Below are 16,182 nucleotides of genomic sequence, written 5' to 3' on the forward strand. Positions count from 1 at the left end.
ATTCTGTTCCGTCTTTGGTCGCTCACTCGAAAGGCAAAGTGTATAAATTTTAATCTAAATCATTGACGTACAACAACGTGAGATGATTAAGTAATTGCGCGACTGAGTAATTATAATCTTTGCACACACCCGCTGTAAGAATCGCACATCAAAACGTGTCGACCGTTGCGTCACGGATCTCAGCTCATGACAATACTGCGCGTCGAACATGGTATACGCACGCACACATACACACTCCGTATCTTTCTTCCTCTCATTCCGCCTCGCTTGATCTGCATCTTAACTATTACGAGCTATCTATTAATTAATCTATACGGTCCTATATTGTACGGATCAATTATATCCAGTGGCAGTTTATTTACAGTGCGGCTGGAGCCGCGCGGCTCCTTTTATCGTTAGTGTCATCGGTTCGCAAGTGATTCAGCGATGGCCGTCCAATTTTGCGGATTGATCGTGACGCGTCGCAGATGAGTAATAAGGTATATTTAACTGCCAGTCAACGTGAAATCATAAAAGCGTTTCCCAGCGGTGAGCGACGCCAGAATTTTACGTTTAAAAGCTACTTCAGCCGTTTCTCGATCAACTTACAGCTGAGATAATTAATCCGGAAGATTGGGGTGAGATAAAGCGATTAAAAAAAAAAACTGTTGCTTCCACGATTTGATATAATTTACAAAGTTCCGCGTAGGATACCGCGGGTCCGGCCGCATCTACTTGAACGTTCTTTTATTTACAGGAATAGCACGATCATATAATTGAGATACTTTGCGCTAGTGGTACCGTTGAGCTTCGTACCGCCGCCGTTATCCTCGTCGTTTTCGCTGGCAGTGTCACCCTTCGACTCGACGATGGTGTCAAGTCGCTCCATCGCGTCCCTCTGGGGATGATAATTGCCTGAGCTTTCGCTCTCGGGGGTCTCGTCGGAGTCAATGTCGATCGTCCGGTCGTTCAGCTGGATCTTCACCACGGCGTCCACCGGATACTTGTCGTTCCCTTCGTCGCTGGACCCGGATCTGCCGGTGCTCGACGTTACTCCGACCTCCCGCTCGCAGCGCGGGCAGATCTGACCGTTCGACGAGCCCTCGTCGCTCTGACACCGGAAGCAGATTAAATCGCCGTCGCTGGAGAAGTCGCAGTGCTCGCAGTGCACGACGACGTGGCCGTTACCTCGACAGAGTTCGCAGATCGGGCTCTGGCGGTCTGTGAGTAGATTGCAGGGTTAACTTGATGGCTGTCACGCGCGATCTAAGATCGTCGCCTGAGTTGCAATCCCCGAGGACGGCAGTCGCCTCGAAGATCGCGCGAAGCGCCAGCGGATGCAAACAGTGGTGAAATTATCAAGGAGAATGTGCGGAGGCGTGCGAGAAGCGAAAGGAAATAAAGCTAGATATTTGCGAAAATTATTTTGCGAGCATGCTAGATGAATTTTAGTAGTATTGCAACGTTGGAATGTTACCATAATATTCTACGTTTGCTAGGATAATATCTATTTTAATAACGAAGTTAAAACTTAAAGGGTATGCAATGTAATAATAAGAAAGGATGAGGCAGAAATAGAAATTCTTTTACCAAGAAGAAGTGAGGGTTGCGGATTAAAATGCCGGAATAAAAAGACAGTATACCGGACGATGAGAAGAACATCGGAACATCGGAGAACACCGAAACCATTGAAATTAATGAAGCAAAGCGAAACGAACTTGCTCAATCCTTGGACCAGAACTGGTCGAGGTACTCGCCTCTGTCGACGTCACCTCGATCGTCCGCGTCTTTGGCGGTCCATCTACGTCGCTGGGGCTCCTGCGTTCGGTAAGATCGAGGTGACATAATTGGCACCGGCTCTGGATCGCGATACGAACGCGGCGACGAGGTCGGCGCCACGCGATCCTGATCTGGCCGGTATGAGCGCGGGGAGGACAGCTTCACCGGGCTTCTGTAGGCTCGAGAGGTTCCCGGCTCTTGGTGTCGTTCGTCCACGCGTTCCTCCACGTATCTGCCGACGTGCGCCTCAGGTGTTTGCGGCTGGTAGGTGCAGGTGTGCGTCTTCTGGTCGCACTCGCTGCACAGCAGCAGATTCGACTTGCTGCCGGGCTGCGAGACATAGCCGTTGCAGGTACCGTAGTAACGCTCGTCTTCGTCGCTCTCGAACAGGTGTTGGCTCAGGCTACCAATCGACTTGGTGTCACTCAAGACCTTAGCGTCGTCCGGTGCCTCCTGATTGCCGTACCTGAACCAGGATCGATTAATTATTATTATTATAATTAGTATTATTATCGCTGTATCATGCGCGTTGAATGTTTGATGTTACAAAACTGAAAATGCACAGAAGAAAAATAATTAAATACGCAATAATAAAATACGCAATAAAATAATAGAAAAAGCGAAAAAAAAGTAAACTCGAATAGCATGAATATACCTGGTATCAGTTGCTCCGGCGAGGTAGTGGCGTATCCGCTCGATCTTGGTCTTGCCGCGCTCTCGCGGCATTGTTTCTCGTTAAATAATGCTCTCCCGGTTTCTCTCGTTGTTGTCCTCGACACTCGAGGTCGAACTTGCCCCGCAGATCTGCATCTCGATTTCGGCCAGCCGATGCTCGACTTCCCACTGTTGCTGGTTCAGTTTGATGCTCATCGTTGCGTTCTCAGTTTCCAGGCATTTCAAGCGCTCGCGGAGACGCTGTATCTCGGCCAGCAGTGCCTCGTGGGTGCCAAATAAGGGCGTTGTACCCTCGCTCACCAGCTGCGTCATGCTGTTGCAGGTCATGCCTGAAAAAAGATGTTCGTAAAAATCGTGTCTTTTTCAAAATTGGTATTCTGTACTTTTGTGGGAAAACAAACGTGAAAGTATTCACATTAGGTGAGCAATGCCGAGTGAAAAATTAAAAGAGATGGTTATTTTCCCATTCCTTGTCTCTCGTTTAATACGGAGATCGCGCGTATGCGAAAGATTTACCTACAGCACATGTATATAATACGCGTATACTGCTACATACGTTTGCGAATAGAAAGTTTCGTCTTTCAGTCTGCCGGCATGGTACAAGCGTGCGCAATTATCAATCGTTGAAAGTTAAATGAGGAGCATGGAAAGAGCAACAAACGAGTTCAGCACTTAGCGCGGCACCGGTCGGCGAGTACGAATGCGAAATGAATCCTCGAACGCGTCTCCGCGCGGGCGGGTCTTTGTGATTCACTGATGTTGATTAATGCGCGCGATTAGTATTTCTCTCTCGCAACAGTTGCACTAGCGCGATAATAGAATTCGCATACAAGATGAACCCTCTGTCCCGGTCGCATTGAGGGGTTGATACGTACGAGAATTAGCATTAAGCAAACTGCTAACTAATTCAGGAATTGCATCGTCCTGGCCATTGAGCGTGCCGGGCGTATTGTCTAATAGAGACTCGTCTTGATCGTGTCACTTCTCCCCGCGTCAACGTTCGATTTCGGCACGGAATTGCGGCGCTATTTCCGGGTACCCATTTTATCCGGCAGTAGCCTGCGGAGCGGTAATTACACTTGGTAATATTTCGTCGGTTAAATCACTATCAGTTCGTTGTCGATTCGCATCCGATTTGTTACCGCCCGCAGCGAAATCTGTCGCTTTAATTGCGGGGGGGGGAGAGGGGGAGTAACCCTGTCCTCTCCCCCCGGCGTCATACCGCGTTTCGTTCAATATACACCCCCTAAACGGAAACGCTCGATTACCAGTGGAATTTCCAGTTCGCGCGCGCAAAGGCGGAGGGAGGGCGGGTGGAGGCTTTTATTCCCCGAACGACATATAAACGTCGGCAGAAACACGTTAAAATCGTTACTACCTATCGTATCTATCGGGGTTAATGGTCGGCCGGTATTTTACGAGTGGCGCCGAGCATCGCGCTCGTCATTCATTATTCCCCGCGATATTTCTGAATTTACCTTTTTTTTCTTTTTCTTTTTTTTTTTTGTTGCCGTTTTACGGCCGCCGATAAAGGCGACAGGGTAACGCTCGCCCCGTTATTCACGTCCGGTTAGATTTGATTCGCAATGAGATCCGCCGTCCCGCGGAATTCTAATCCGATCGCGGCGCGGAGATTGCGACTGAAATCGCTCGCTCGTTTATAAAGGCGCGATAAAGTCTCTTCCGGGGGACGCGCACAATGCTCGCACGGTTCATCAATCTTTCTCTTCATAAGCTATGATAAACAATTAAAGCTTATTCAAATACGACGATTAAATTCGCCGAGATAAATGAATCGCATGCGATAAACAATAAAATGAATTTCCACGGATATCATGAATGATGACAAATTTCCATAATGCCGCGCGGGCGGAATCTTCGCCGTACAGCATGCGCTTGCGCCACGTAACACGTGTGTGCATGCGTTTCACGAGTCTTTTGTTCTGAAAATATCTCCGGGATGAAACTTATTACAAAACGTTCAATCGAACGTAACGACATCGCTGGTTTATGGTACAAACGTTATATGGCCTTTCTAAAAAAGCTTTTATGGAACGTGAAATATTGATGACTAGAAAGTGAGAGGCCACCGAAGGTCTTCCTATTCTCTCCGTGTTCGCGCTTCACTTAATCGCCAAGTCTTATAGTCTATAAGAAACTACGGTTTTGCGTCAGCAGTTTGCGCGAGAGCACATCGCCGGTCCCCGTTATCAGCAATGATTTATATACCCCGGTATAATACTTATCGCAGGAAAAATCGCCGGCGGTGGTAACGATCGATGATACTTTCAAAATAAATCCGATATGAAATTTGTCCTACGAAACATAATTTACGCGATATCAAACGTGATTGGGATAGGATGAAATTTCCATTCGCGTATCCCAGGCATTTTAGCGACGATCAGGAAATACAATTTACGTGATTACTCGACGTTTCGAGTGCTTACAGAAATATCCGCTACTTTTCATAAATCATTATATATCGAATCCACTCCAACTCCGCAGGATAAATTCACCTATTTCACTCTCAATGCTTCCGTTATATTTCTCGTTATTTACTTTCAAGCCATTTTTTTTTCCCTCTATTTTTTTTTTATTTACGTTAACAACTGTGTCATCTTTAATTTTTATTTGATAATCCAAATTTCTCTTATATCAACTCCTCTTATTAATTTTCTTTTTTTTTTTTACTTTACTTTATCAAGTAAGTAAGTAAGTGAGTAAGTAACTAAATGGCATAGTACGCAATTTAAATTGAATTACAGCTGTTAATTACATCATCATCGACTACAGTTAGATCGTAAGGAGATTACGAGTCGCGGACTCGAGGTGCAATTGGAAGTTGAAAAATTTCTTTCGAGAGAGTTGCGTTTAATCCCAATGGAGGTTTGAAAATAGATGTGAGCTTCTTCGCATATGAGGGTGAACGAGGAGAACTCACCGGAGTGGGTGGACTGCCTGCCGGTAGAGGCTTGGGTGGCGGCTGATGGAGGCGCCCTGGCTGTTTGGTCCTCGCTGCTGGGGCCGCTGCTGGCCCCGCTCATCGGGCTCTCCGTACCCCTGGGCACGTTGTTCGCGTCGGCCACGGTGCCCGTCATGGCGCGAGACGTCACCGGACTCGGGCTCGGCGAGAACAACGAGGCGGCGGTCGAGTACGGGTGGGTGGACTTAAGGTCGATCGGCGATATCCACATATCCTCCAGCGACACGCGCCCCCGCGATTCCACCAGCCCGGGCGTGCTTTGGCATCTGCCCATGGCAACTGGAAATTTACACCTCGCTTTAGCCACAGCTCCAGGGTACCGGGGATTATTCAAACAGTTTACACATTATCTTTTCTTTTTTTTTTTTCTCCTTTCCTTTTTCAACTGATAAAAAAATTATAGAGGAACTGATTACATTAAAAAAAAAAAAGATACCTATTTATCGTTGCAGCGTGAGCCGATTCCAGAAGAAAATAGCTTAAAAGTTAAATGTGAATGTGTGGGGCGCATTTAATACGCTCTATTTATGGCAAACCGTTTTATGTAGATAAACAAGTTTTGACGTAATAGGATAATGAATATTTTCGCAGATTTATTCTGATTTAATTAGCGTAGAAGTAGTACATTCTGCATTTCGTTCACGAGCCCCGAGTTTCATCTTCGACCAAATGTCTGCTTTTCCACGGATAAAATAAAAAAGAAAAAAAAGAAAAAAAAAAAGAAAAAAAACCCCTTGCGACGATCCAGCCGGAAAAAAATGTGAGCCGGCGATATTATCTCTGTCATTTTTTCCTCTTTTCTTGCCGGAAGTGAAACCGCCGTCGTGCATGAAAAAGCTCATCGGGAGTGTCGCTAGAATTAACGAAATACGGGAAAACCACGGGAGAGAGAAAGAGAAAGAGAGAGAGAACTAGCCGTTTATTTCGAATATTATTCATTCGCAATGCGAGTTACCCATGCATCGTGTTTACTCACGTCCTGCCCGATACGATCCGTACGTGCTCTCGAATTTCCGCTTTCGGAGTGCGTTGACATTTAGCCGACTCTGACTGTATTCTGTAGCGTCAATGGTGTGCTATTTCACCTTGACGCGAATCCTTCAATTGGAACGCACGACCTTTGGCTTGGGCTTAGGTAATGGGCTTCCGTTTCGCGACAATATCATTATCGCACGAGGGCATATTAATTGCCAAAGAACTTGCGTCAATTACGTCAAAAGCCCATTTCAAATAATGTACAATTAGAAGTCGAGATAGAACTTTATAACAGTCGTACGTTTCCAAAAAGCGTAATCGGTGAATTAATCGAATCCGTAGCGCAAGCCGTATAATTGTAATAAAATACGATAAACATATCTAAACTGCACGCGTGCATCGAATTATACGGCGGAATCGTCTAACGAGCGTTTTATCTATGTTCTATTTGCATTTATGCAAAATTGATAACAGGTATTCGTGGGTGGAAAGATGTGAGCTGCAAAATAGCGAATTATGCAGAGTAACGAATTAGAAACGTATTTGCGCTTCCCACTTTCTCCTTTTCGCGAACATTTCCCGGCAAGCCGATTTTAACGGGCGTAGTTAATTATCTGTACGTGGGTTTGGGTCACTTAAATTAAAAAAACCCATCGTAATTAAAGTGACCTTTAAATATCACAACGCCATGGAAGATAAATCGCGGATCAAGATGTTAATACCGGACGATAAGTCGGAAAAAAAATTGTTATTTTCGTGACGCATGAGACTCTTTGAGGCTAATTCAATTAAAAAGTCTTTGTGTATGTAAGTCGTTCATTTCATGCGGCCGTGCTACCGCTCACGCGGTTTTGCTCCTTCAAACGCCTAGTTCTCTCCTTGATCTGCGACTCGCCAAGTCACGTGCAATTTTTTTTTTTTTTTTTTATGAATTTGCAACGTCACGGAAGGCGTCGTTCACCTTCGTATCGTATTAATTAGCAGACGTGTTGATTGCGCGATAAGCCGTCGGATAGTTCTTGGCGTCGTCTACTCGCTCCTCTACCTTCTTTTCCGCGTTTCACCGCCGTAACTCACGTTACGCATTATACTTATTACAGCGTCCTAATTTCTCACACGTCATCCCCCCATGGCGAAAGTGCATCGGGCCGCGCCGGCAGGATGAGTGTCGAATGAAGCCCCGTCGTTCTGATAGTGATGAATGGTTCAAAAAGTTTATAAACGAAATAAATTTCAGCGGCGGAAGCGCGTTGCCGAGAAATGTGGCGATAGACTGGTGATAGCTTGCGTTTCCAAAAAAAAAAAAAAAAAAAAAAAGGGAGAGTGCAAGGAAACGAAGAACATTGAGAGTTATATAAAATTTCGAACGTGAGCTCTTCGCGAATGGTGTCGACATGTAACTTTTTTTTTTTTTTTTCTTCCTTGCAAATAATTTATATAATTTTATTTAATGTGTCGCGCAACTTTTTCCCATTTTATTTTTACTTCTTGTATTTATGTAGAAAGAGACATTTTTGAACTTTCGATCGCGAATAAAGCCCGACATTTCTCTTCGTTTTTCTTAATTCGCCTTCTGGAATTTATGGTTGGAAGGACAATGGTCCCGCGGATGTTTCCGTGTACCACCGCACATATTTCGTTAGGAAACGGAAAGTAGACCGGGGGATACTCAACCGGCGAGCATGCCGAGCTATAGACCGAGGTTGATAATACCGCCATATCGCGGCATTCCGACCGCCGGTTTCCGCGTATTTCGGATCAACGGGACACCCCGGAAAGAAAGAATTGCCGTAGCCTTCCCCATTTATCTCCATCAACGTGGCATCGACTTTTGCCGCCGAGCACTCGCCCCGTTCATTCTTGGCGCTTTTACGCCGAGAATTAGGTCACGAAAACATTTCGCATGCGGATGAGTAAATCCCCAAGATAGAGATATCTCCGTCGCGATAGCGGTGTTCGCCGTCGTCTATTTAACGTTAAACGCGACCGTCTAATTTCCATCTCACGTACACCCTGCGTGCATTAAGCAAATGAGACGTATGAGGGAAACATGTAAAACAGTGGCGGCGGTGGAATTTAGCGGGGTGGAATCGGGACGGCGTGATGTTTCCCACGTAAAAATCACTTCTACGCATACTACACACACGTAGACAATTTAAATATTTTTCGACGCGAAAGCGACAAATGTATTATATTAACGCATTTTGTAATAGTCGAACAACGCTTTACAGATTAAAAAAAAAAGAAAAAAATTTATCGCATGTGTTTTATTAATCGCTCGCTTTTTATATTCAAGTTTAGATTTCTTACTTTACGGCTCGGTCTTAGTTCGTCTCAGTTCGAAGATGCAACGTAGGCGTATTCGATGCTAAGCGCGTATTGAAACTTGCGCGCCACTGCGGAATACATCTTTCAAAAGCTTGACCAAAGTTCGACGATTGAAAATCCTTGGAGACATTAACGGTATCGAGGATCGCGCGGCTTGGTCGCGGTGAAAAGGCTCGACGAGGCGGAGACGCGATTCCGCCCGGTTCAAAAGATTTTCGTCGGCGTATGCCGGTAATGGGGTGTAGCGGCGAGCCCAGGAGTTTAATTAATTAATTCGAAACTGCGACCCGCGCGCGCATAAAGCCACCCTTCTGACGTGCAAGGTGGCGGAGCTCGCTGCCGCGTTACGCGCGAAAACTTTCGAGCGCAAGCAAACGTAATACAGTCGCTTATCCCGCGCACAGTTTCGAATCCCTCGTAAAAGAAAAAGAAAATTGCCTCCCGTCGAATGGAGTTGTTGAGGTTTCACCTGGCAACCACCCGCAGCGAAAGTTCAGATTATTTCCCTTTGTGCCGGAAGATTCAAACGCTTGCGGTGGCTCGATCTTACAACCAGCGATCTTGCCGAGTACCTAACACCGTTACAAAATAATTGCTTACTCGGGGCGCATTAACGCGGATCTAAACCCGCAATTAGTATTGCCTCAATTATCTCGGGCGGCTTAGACCCGGGTGGGTCGTTAGAAAATTCTATGCGCTTTTAGACGTCGCGTTTTTCGCTGATACATTCTTCAGCGTCGAGTGTCACTTTTTGAAAAACTTTTTCTGTAAAGGCCGCGGTTTTAAAAACCGACTTTCCACGAGCGACAGCCAACTTGCATTAGACGCTCGTTACGTCTGCAGAAGAAATGAGAGGGGATTATGTGGAGAGCACCGCGAGCGATTTTTTCTTTCCTTTTTCGGTTGTTTTTTTCCCCTTTTTTTTCCCCAGCAAAAATTGAGGTCGAAAAGAATATTTGGAACGATGGTTTTTTGGAAATAAAAAGAGAGCGGTATAACGTAGACTTTTATATCATACAACCCTCGAGGCAAAGTCGGTAGTGAATATATATATATATATTTTTTTTTTTATGCGAACATGTATTTTACTATAGTCATCGCGCAATCTAAAAGAGAAAAAGAGAATGTAGACAATAGAGAGAACGTTCTTTGACTTCGAGCGTACTTTTATCAAACTGTTGGCTATTTTTCGTTTTTCAAAGGAATATAAAAATTTATACTGTAAAAGGATAATACAATTAATTCCGATCAAGCAAATTGACAAAAAGAAAGTTAATACAAAAATTGCTAATTAATTTTAATGACGCTCGCAAGGAGTCTGAGCTTTAATTTCAACTGCGACAAATAATGAGCCCCGAAGTAATCAGTACGAGTGTCGAATCGGCAGCTCGTCTTTTCTGAGCTGTCACGCGAGAGCGCGATACAAAGGTATCCGCTTCAAAGACATCTTTAACGATCATTATACTCGAAACTTCAGTCTAGCGTTTCTACGACGGTTAATTCGTTAATGCGCCGTAGCAGCGACGAGCCATATCTTGATGGAATCCCCCATTCTTGGTCTTGGGACCAAGTTCTCCGGATGGCATCCGCGTCCCGAAGAACTTACCTCGCCGAGGGCGCGTAAACTTCCGCGAGTCTAGCTATTTTAACGATGGTAACGAGGAAAGTTTCAGGCATTCGGGGCGTTTCGGTTGTGCGCCAAAGCTGTTCGCGAGACACGCAGTCGCATTCGAACCTGCTTCGCTATGATGGGTGAATTGAAATGGAGTTTTAAGCGTATTTTCAACGCGACTTCGAAGTCTCGGCGGTACTCGCGTACCTTAAGCGGCTCGCGCGGATGACTTTAGAATCATTCGCGAAACACACCTAAGACTGAAATAAAAAGAAATCGTTATACCTACGTAGAAGGGAACGCGGGCGAGCTTACCTTCGAATGTCGATAATTGACAAGCGATCATAGCTTACTTTTCACGTTCGTTAAAGTTTCGTCGTTAAACAAAATGAGGAAAACATCAGCCGATTCGCGAGAATAACTGGAAACTTTTGTAAATCCGCCGGTTTTTCTTTTCATTTTCCGCGACTAGTAGTCGGATCTAAGCTGCAAAGTCCGGGAGGAAATTTGGTTGGACTATTTTCGGAAGCTTTTTCAACCTTTTTTTTTTTTTTCTTTTTCTTTTCGAGGAGAGTTACGAAAGTTTGTTTCGATTATCGGGCCGCGCTTCGAGATAAGATGACCCAATCGATTTGCCTTCATCTATCTGGCGCCGTTAAAGAAATATGATAGCTGTTTGTGTATACACTTGATGCGCGAACGAGAGAGACAAGCTCGACTCACCTTTCTCCAAAGGAGCTCTCTTGTACTTCTCCAGCCTCTTGACTGCGATGGCTTCGAGGCGCACCCTGGCAGCTGGATACTCCTTGAGCACGTCCCACATGTCCTTCTTGCTGAGGACGAAGAGGTCCGAGTAGCCGACCGAGCGCACGCTGGCTGTTCGCCGGTTACCTGCGTCGATGTAGCCATTTATTGGTTATCGGGATGCATCAAGCTTTCTTATGTAACCGCGCCGTGATCGATATCTCGATCGTTCCGGTTTTATCTACAGCAGAACACTCGCGTCCGTCCTCTCAAACCTCGGATGCCACGTGTTTCCCGTCGCGGTCACAATGTCTCCACGTATTCTCTAAGTTTCGCTCGCATTTCTTTGTTCACCCGTAAAATTTAGATCGATCGGGCTCGTTACGGATTCGATATCGCACGTTAATCAATCGCGCCGTCACGGCTCGGTCTCCCCCGACTTTTTCGGAGATCGTCCCGGCGTTTATCCGCCTGATTAATTTCACGGTACATGACCGAATATTTTTAATCCGCTTCCGACACAATGTTATTTCATTCGCGTAAATTGCAGCCTCCCGCGGAATAAAATGTACTTAGCTTTCGGCAAGGGGGAGGCGGGAAAACCCCGGCGGACCGGGGGCGTTAATAAAGTAGTTTGCTCAAAATGTAATAATGACGCGGCCGAGCCACTGTTTACGACTTTAATTGGTGTCAACGATATTTTATATGCCACCGTAAAGGGACGCGTAATTAACAAGGTAACGAAGAGCGTAATTGGTTCAGACTACAGACGTCGCGCGTGGTCTGAAACGTCCCAATAACAGAAGCCGCCTGGTAAACATTATAAATTACCGGGCGAGGGAGATTTAACCGTCAGATAAATGCTACGTTCGGAAGTTCCGCTTCATTAGCATGCTGCGAGCGCACCTGAGCCGTAATACAAATTGTAATAATTAAGCTTAAGAGGCGACGAGGAAATTCTTTGCAGTTGATTGAAAATTATGCTCCCGCGCGCGCTCGCGCCGAGGTCTTTCGTCGCGGTAATTACCGCACGCCGTGTGCGTTTTCTCTATCACGCCGGGAATTGCGAACCACCCCCATCGCGCCATATATTATTCAGAAAGTTTTCACATTTCAAAAGTCCGGGTCCGGGCTTTCGTCCCACGGTCGTTCGCCGTATATCGGAGGAATCCTCGCGGGCGGAAAACTCGGACTTCCATACCGCGCTCGAATATCCGAATTACTTATTTCGAACGGCTTTCTTCGAAATAACTCCCGACATCGGGGGGATATAAGTCGGCTAAAAGCATTTTACTTCGTCAGCTATTCGCGAGATGTGTCGAGTAAGATGATATTTCACCGGGTCTTTCGAACACCGTGTTACGTTACAGTTTTTAGACCGCGCGAATAGGCGAGGCGCTTTAACGACTTTGGCAATTGTTAGGCTACGGTGCCGTCGGATACGAGATTTCGCGGCTAATTGACGATACGTAATCTTCGCGCGATAAATAGACAACGTGCGAGTCACTTTCTAAAGTACCTTTACATTTTCTTTGTCTCTGATTAGTGTAATCGAGATGTGTTCGCTGTAGTTTCTCTTCCTAGAATCTTCGTTTATCAGATTTTGTTCGCAATAAATTACGTTTGTACAATATATCAATTTTCGACATGTGGATATGTATTTTTGAAGAAAGATAGTCTATTTTGCTTTCCCTTGCCAGCAAGGTCTTTGCTTCTTGCCCGAAACCAAGAGTCAGCAAAGTTGGCTATCTTACTTCGCGAATGGAGGTAGCCAAAGTTATACTGGACACTAGAAACTACTATAATCAACTTATACGTGTGTGTTTGTGTGTATACAATATACATATGTATAAATATATATATATATAAGTATATATATATATATATATATATATATATATATATATATATATATATATAATTATTAGTAATAATTGGCGGATCCGAATGCAGGTCAATAAGTATGAAATCAGCATTACAGCAGTAAAAATGACAATCATCAATAAGAGCCTACATCAGGGAGTGATGGCGACTGTGAGACAGATACGTGAATGGTGCAATGAATAGTATATGGTAATACCGCGTGAGAATGAAGATGCTTGTAAGAAGCATTTGTAAACGACTGTTACGCGTTAGTAATAATTTTCATCGAAAGACTTCGGAATAAAGATTTGCGAAAGGAATTTTCATCATTTATCCGCGCCGAATCTGCAAATAATCGATTGCCGCGAGGTTCATGTAGAAAAAAAAAAAAAAAGAAACTAAACCGGTCCTTTACAAATGCTGCCATTCGATTACAATAAGTAACAGTCAGTAGGTATGCAAATACAAGAAAAAGAAACGTGACAAGTCTCAGCGTGATGCTGCAGCGCCGATTGTAAGAGTCAAAGATGCGATGCTGAAAGGGGCGCGACTAAGGAAATAGATCTGAATCGATCCAGCTCTAAGCTATTTCCTCTAATAGAGCTACGGAAGCGAGATAGAAACTGTGAGTACGAACTGGCTAAAAATATGATTCATCAAAACTTTATCGACCGGCACGCCTTGTGAGAGGCTGGAGCGTCTGCTATTTCGTTCGACTGGCATCCTCCGCGCGTCGAACAAAAGGAAGAAGAGCTAATGAATAATTTCGATCACGTCATCGATTCGGTCCGTATCATATCTTTTCGTTTTTTATATTTCTCTCGGTAACGCGAGCGTCCTCAATGATTCGCGGTAATCCGTAAAGGCGCCGTAAAAAAAAAAAGAAGGCCTTAATCGGATATTTTACGACGTGCGCTAAAATTCGGATGGTCGTCCCGGTCGATCGTAAATAAAAAAAGAAAAAAAAATAAGATAAAATAAAAATAAAAGAAAAGAAAATGGCGTGGTACAGTAACCGTGAGAAAGACTGAAGTAGGGTGGAGGCTAAAGGGCAATACGTGTCACGGGCCTTACTCGAGACGCGTCGACGGTCTCGCAACGACAGACTCCGCCGCGTTTGCTCGCAGAATTCAATTAACTGTTACTGTTTACTAGATAAGCAGCGTTATAAAATTTCTAACTCAATGCAAACACAATACAAAATTCAAATGCGATTGATACGTTCGCGCGACTGAAAGCGCCCGCGGAATTCACAGCAATATCCTGGTAACGGCATCCTGTTATCTGCGAGTAACAGCCCGTGGAAAGCTTTTTACGCATTTCGCGAGACAATATTACTCGGTTTTTTTTATATTTCTATACACAATGCATGGCGGAGTTGTAGAGCCCGTGTTTGCTAAATAGATAAATTGACGTGGCCGCCGGCAAATAAATAAGAAGAAAATTCTATATTAATAGATTTGCGAAAAACATAGAGAGCATCGTAAAGGTTTAGACTTTCTTTTCTTTTTTTCTCTTTTTTATTTAATTACTGCACGAATAATTCTTTAAAAATACGGGACGAAAGAATTCAATTTCAAGTGAATTAAGATTATTCGGATCAGGCGACCAAAACCTGGCTCTTATTAGCCTCAAGTTTCTTCGCGAATGCAATGTTCGTTCAGAGAAAGAGTTTTCTGAAAGAAGTTCGATAGAAGAATAAAGTTCGTGCCGTCTACGAGACGACTCTTTATACGCGTTGGCGGCCGTTGGACGTTTATTTTTTTCGTCTCGACGAGAGTTATTCGAGGGGAGCTCGGTCCTCGAAAACAAGAATGAGACCCGCCATCGATCTCGTGCGCGCGGACGGGCTCTATCCTGACAGACGGGGGCAATAGGATTGTCGATGCAGAGAAATTGGAGCGATACTTTGCATAGCCAATCCTGTTTTATTTTTTTTATTTTTTTTCCTTCGTTCTCGTGAACAATGACGAAATCCTAAAAGACGCACGAGTGATTTCGTCGCGCTTTGAAAGACGGTTTCGCTATCACGTTGTAAAAACAAAAAAGAAAAGAAAAAAAAAAAAAAGGAGAAAATATTTTACTCGGCTAATTTTCTTTTGTCAACATGCGCGCAAATAAATGCGACGGAATATTTGCAGTTTTGCCCTGTTGGCTGCTGTTTGGTCATTCAATATAGTTAAACCGCGCGTAGCACGAAATTAATCTAGCGAGACTCATTTATCTCGTCATTTATCGAATTGCTTTATATACATTTTTTAATAACAAAAATTGTTTCTCTACGTTTTTCCTATTTTCGTCATTTGGTTTTTCTTCTATTTCACGTTTAAAAACGATACGATATTAATACATAAAAAACTTGAAATTGAAATAATCATATTTTGCAATAAATTTGCGTACGCAACTACACGTGCCATAAATTCTGTAATAAAGCTTGTGTATAATAAGAAAATATTATATGCAGCCAGTAAAATTGTAAAGTAGATAATGTAACATCAACCACAGTTAAATTAGATAAAGCTCGTCTTTCGACGTGTTTGGGAAAAAAAAATAATATCACAACTGTGATAACGGATAAGCTAAAATTCCTTTGATTCCCTTTTCATTTATTTTACATTCGCGTGAATCTAAAATTTGCGTTTAATTTTGTTTAAAATGTAACTTAAGGATTACACTTTATTTGGAAAACACCTGGGACATGCATTTAATAATGTAATATTTAATCCGTATTATTTATCTAGCAGATTTAAGAGTTGTGAGAAATACGAGATAATTGTGTCGTCGAGTAATAAGAAAATCTCATGATTAATTAAATAATAAGGCGCATGTCTCAGTGATATACAATTTAAATAAAAAAAAAAAAATGTACTCCGGTGTTTTCTCAAGTATCGTTCACGTTGTAATTTTCCTCACTTCAAAGACCAAGGTATCATTATTCCCCGAAGCTAAGCGATAATTAATATTCTCACTTGTCAATGCTAATTTTTCATAGATGAATAAACCGACGTAGATATTTTAGCCTCGTTCACCGTGCGGAACGTCGTTGCATGAACGTCGATCGCGATTAAAAAGGTGAAGATCGACAAGTAGGACAAGTCTGCGAGAAAAAGAGAGATAGTGAAAAATTGCAAGAGAGATCGTTTTTAGATCGGCTCATACCGGCTCGACGGCTTGCCCTCTCACAGAGTGGTAAGAACGTGAAACGTGAAAACGTGATCGTGAAAAACGAAGGGGGACAGCTCAC

The 16,182-nt window shown here is 43.9% G+C and overlaps 1 protein-coding gene across 7 annotated transcripts in view; it reads right to left on the reverse strand.

Moving 5' to 3' along the window:
* Positions 1 to 2,086: 2,086 nt before the first annotated feature.
* The window catches only part of LOC139102746 (cyclic nucleotide-gated channel alpha-3), a 136,124-nt gene continuing 122,028 nt past the window's right edge, over positions 2,087 to 16,182 (reverse strand). For 4 of the 7 annotated variants that reach the window (XM_070656864.1, XM_070656865.1, XM_070656863.1 and 1 more), the window contains exons 13-16: positions 11,055 to 11,222; positions 5,375 to 5,695; positions 2,414 to 2,762; positions 2,087 to 2,224 (exon numbers count right to left, since the gene is read on the reverse strand). In XM_070656864.1, coding sequence (XP_070512965.1) covers positions 2,494 to 2,762; positions 5,375 to 5,695; positions 11,055 to 11,222 — 758 coding nt within the window. In that variant the 3' untranslated portion in view covers positions 2,087 to 2,224; positions 2,414 to 2,493. The remainder of the gene's footprint in view (positions 2,225 to 2,413; positions 2,763 to 5,374; positions 5,696 to 11,054; positions 11,223 to 16,182) is intronic. The other 3 variants (XM_070656869.1, XM_070656866.1, XM_070656870.1) reach the window with 2 other exon arrangements.

This window comes from Cardiocondyla obscurior, linkage group LG05 (genome assembly GCF_019399895.1).
Source record: "Cardiocondyla obscurior isolate alpha-2009 linkage group LG05, Cobs3.1, whole genome shotgun sequence".
NCBI classification, from domain to species: domain Eukaryota; kingdom Metazoa; phylum Arthropoda; class Insecta; order Hymenoptera; family Formicidae; genus Cardiocondyla; species Cardiocondyla obscurior.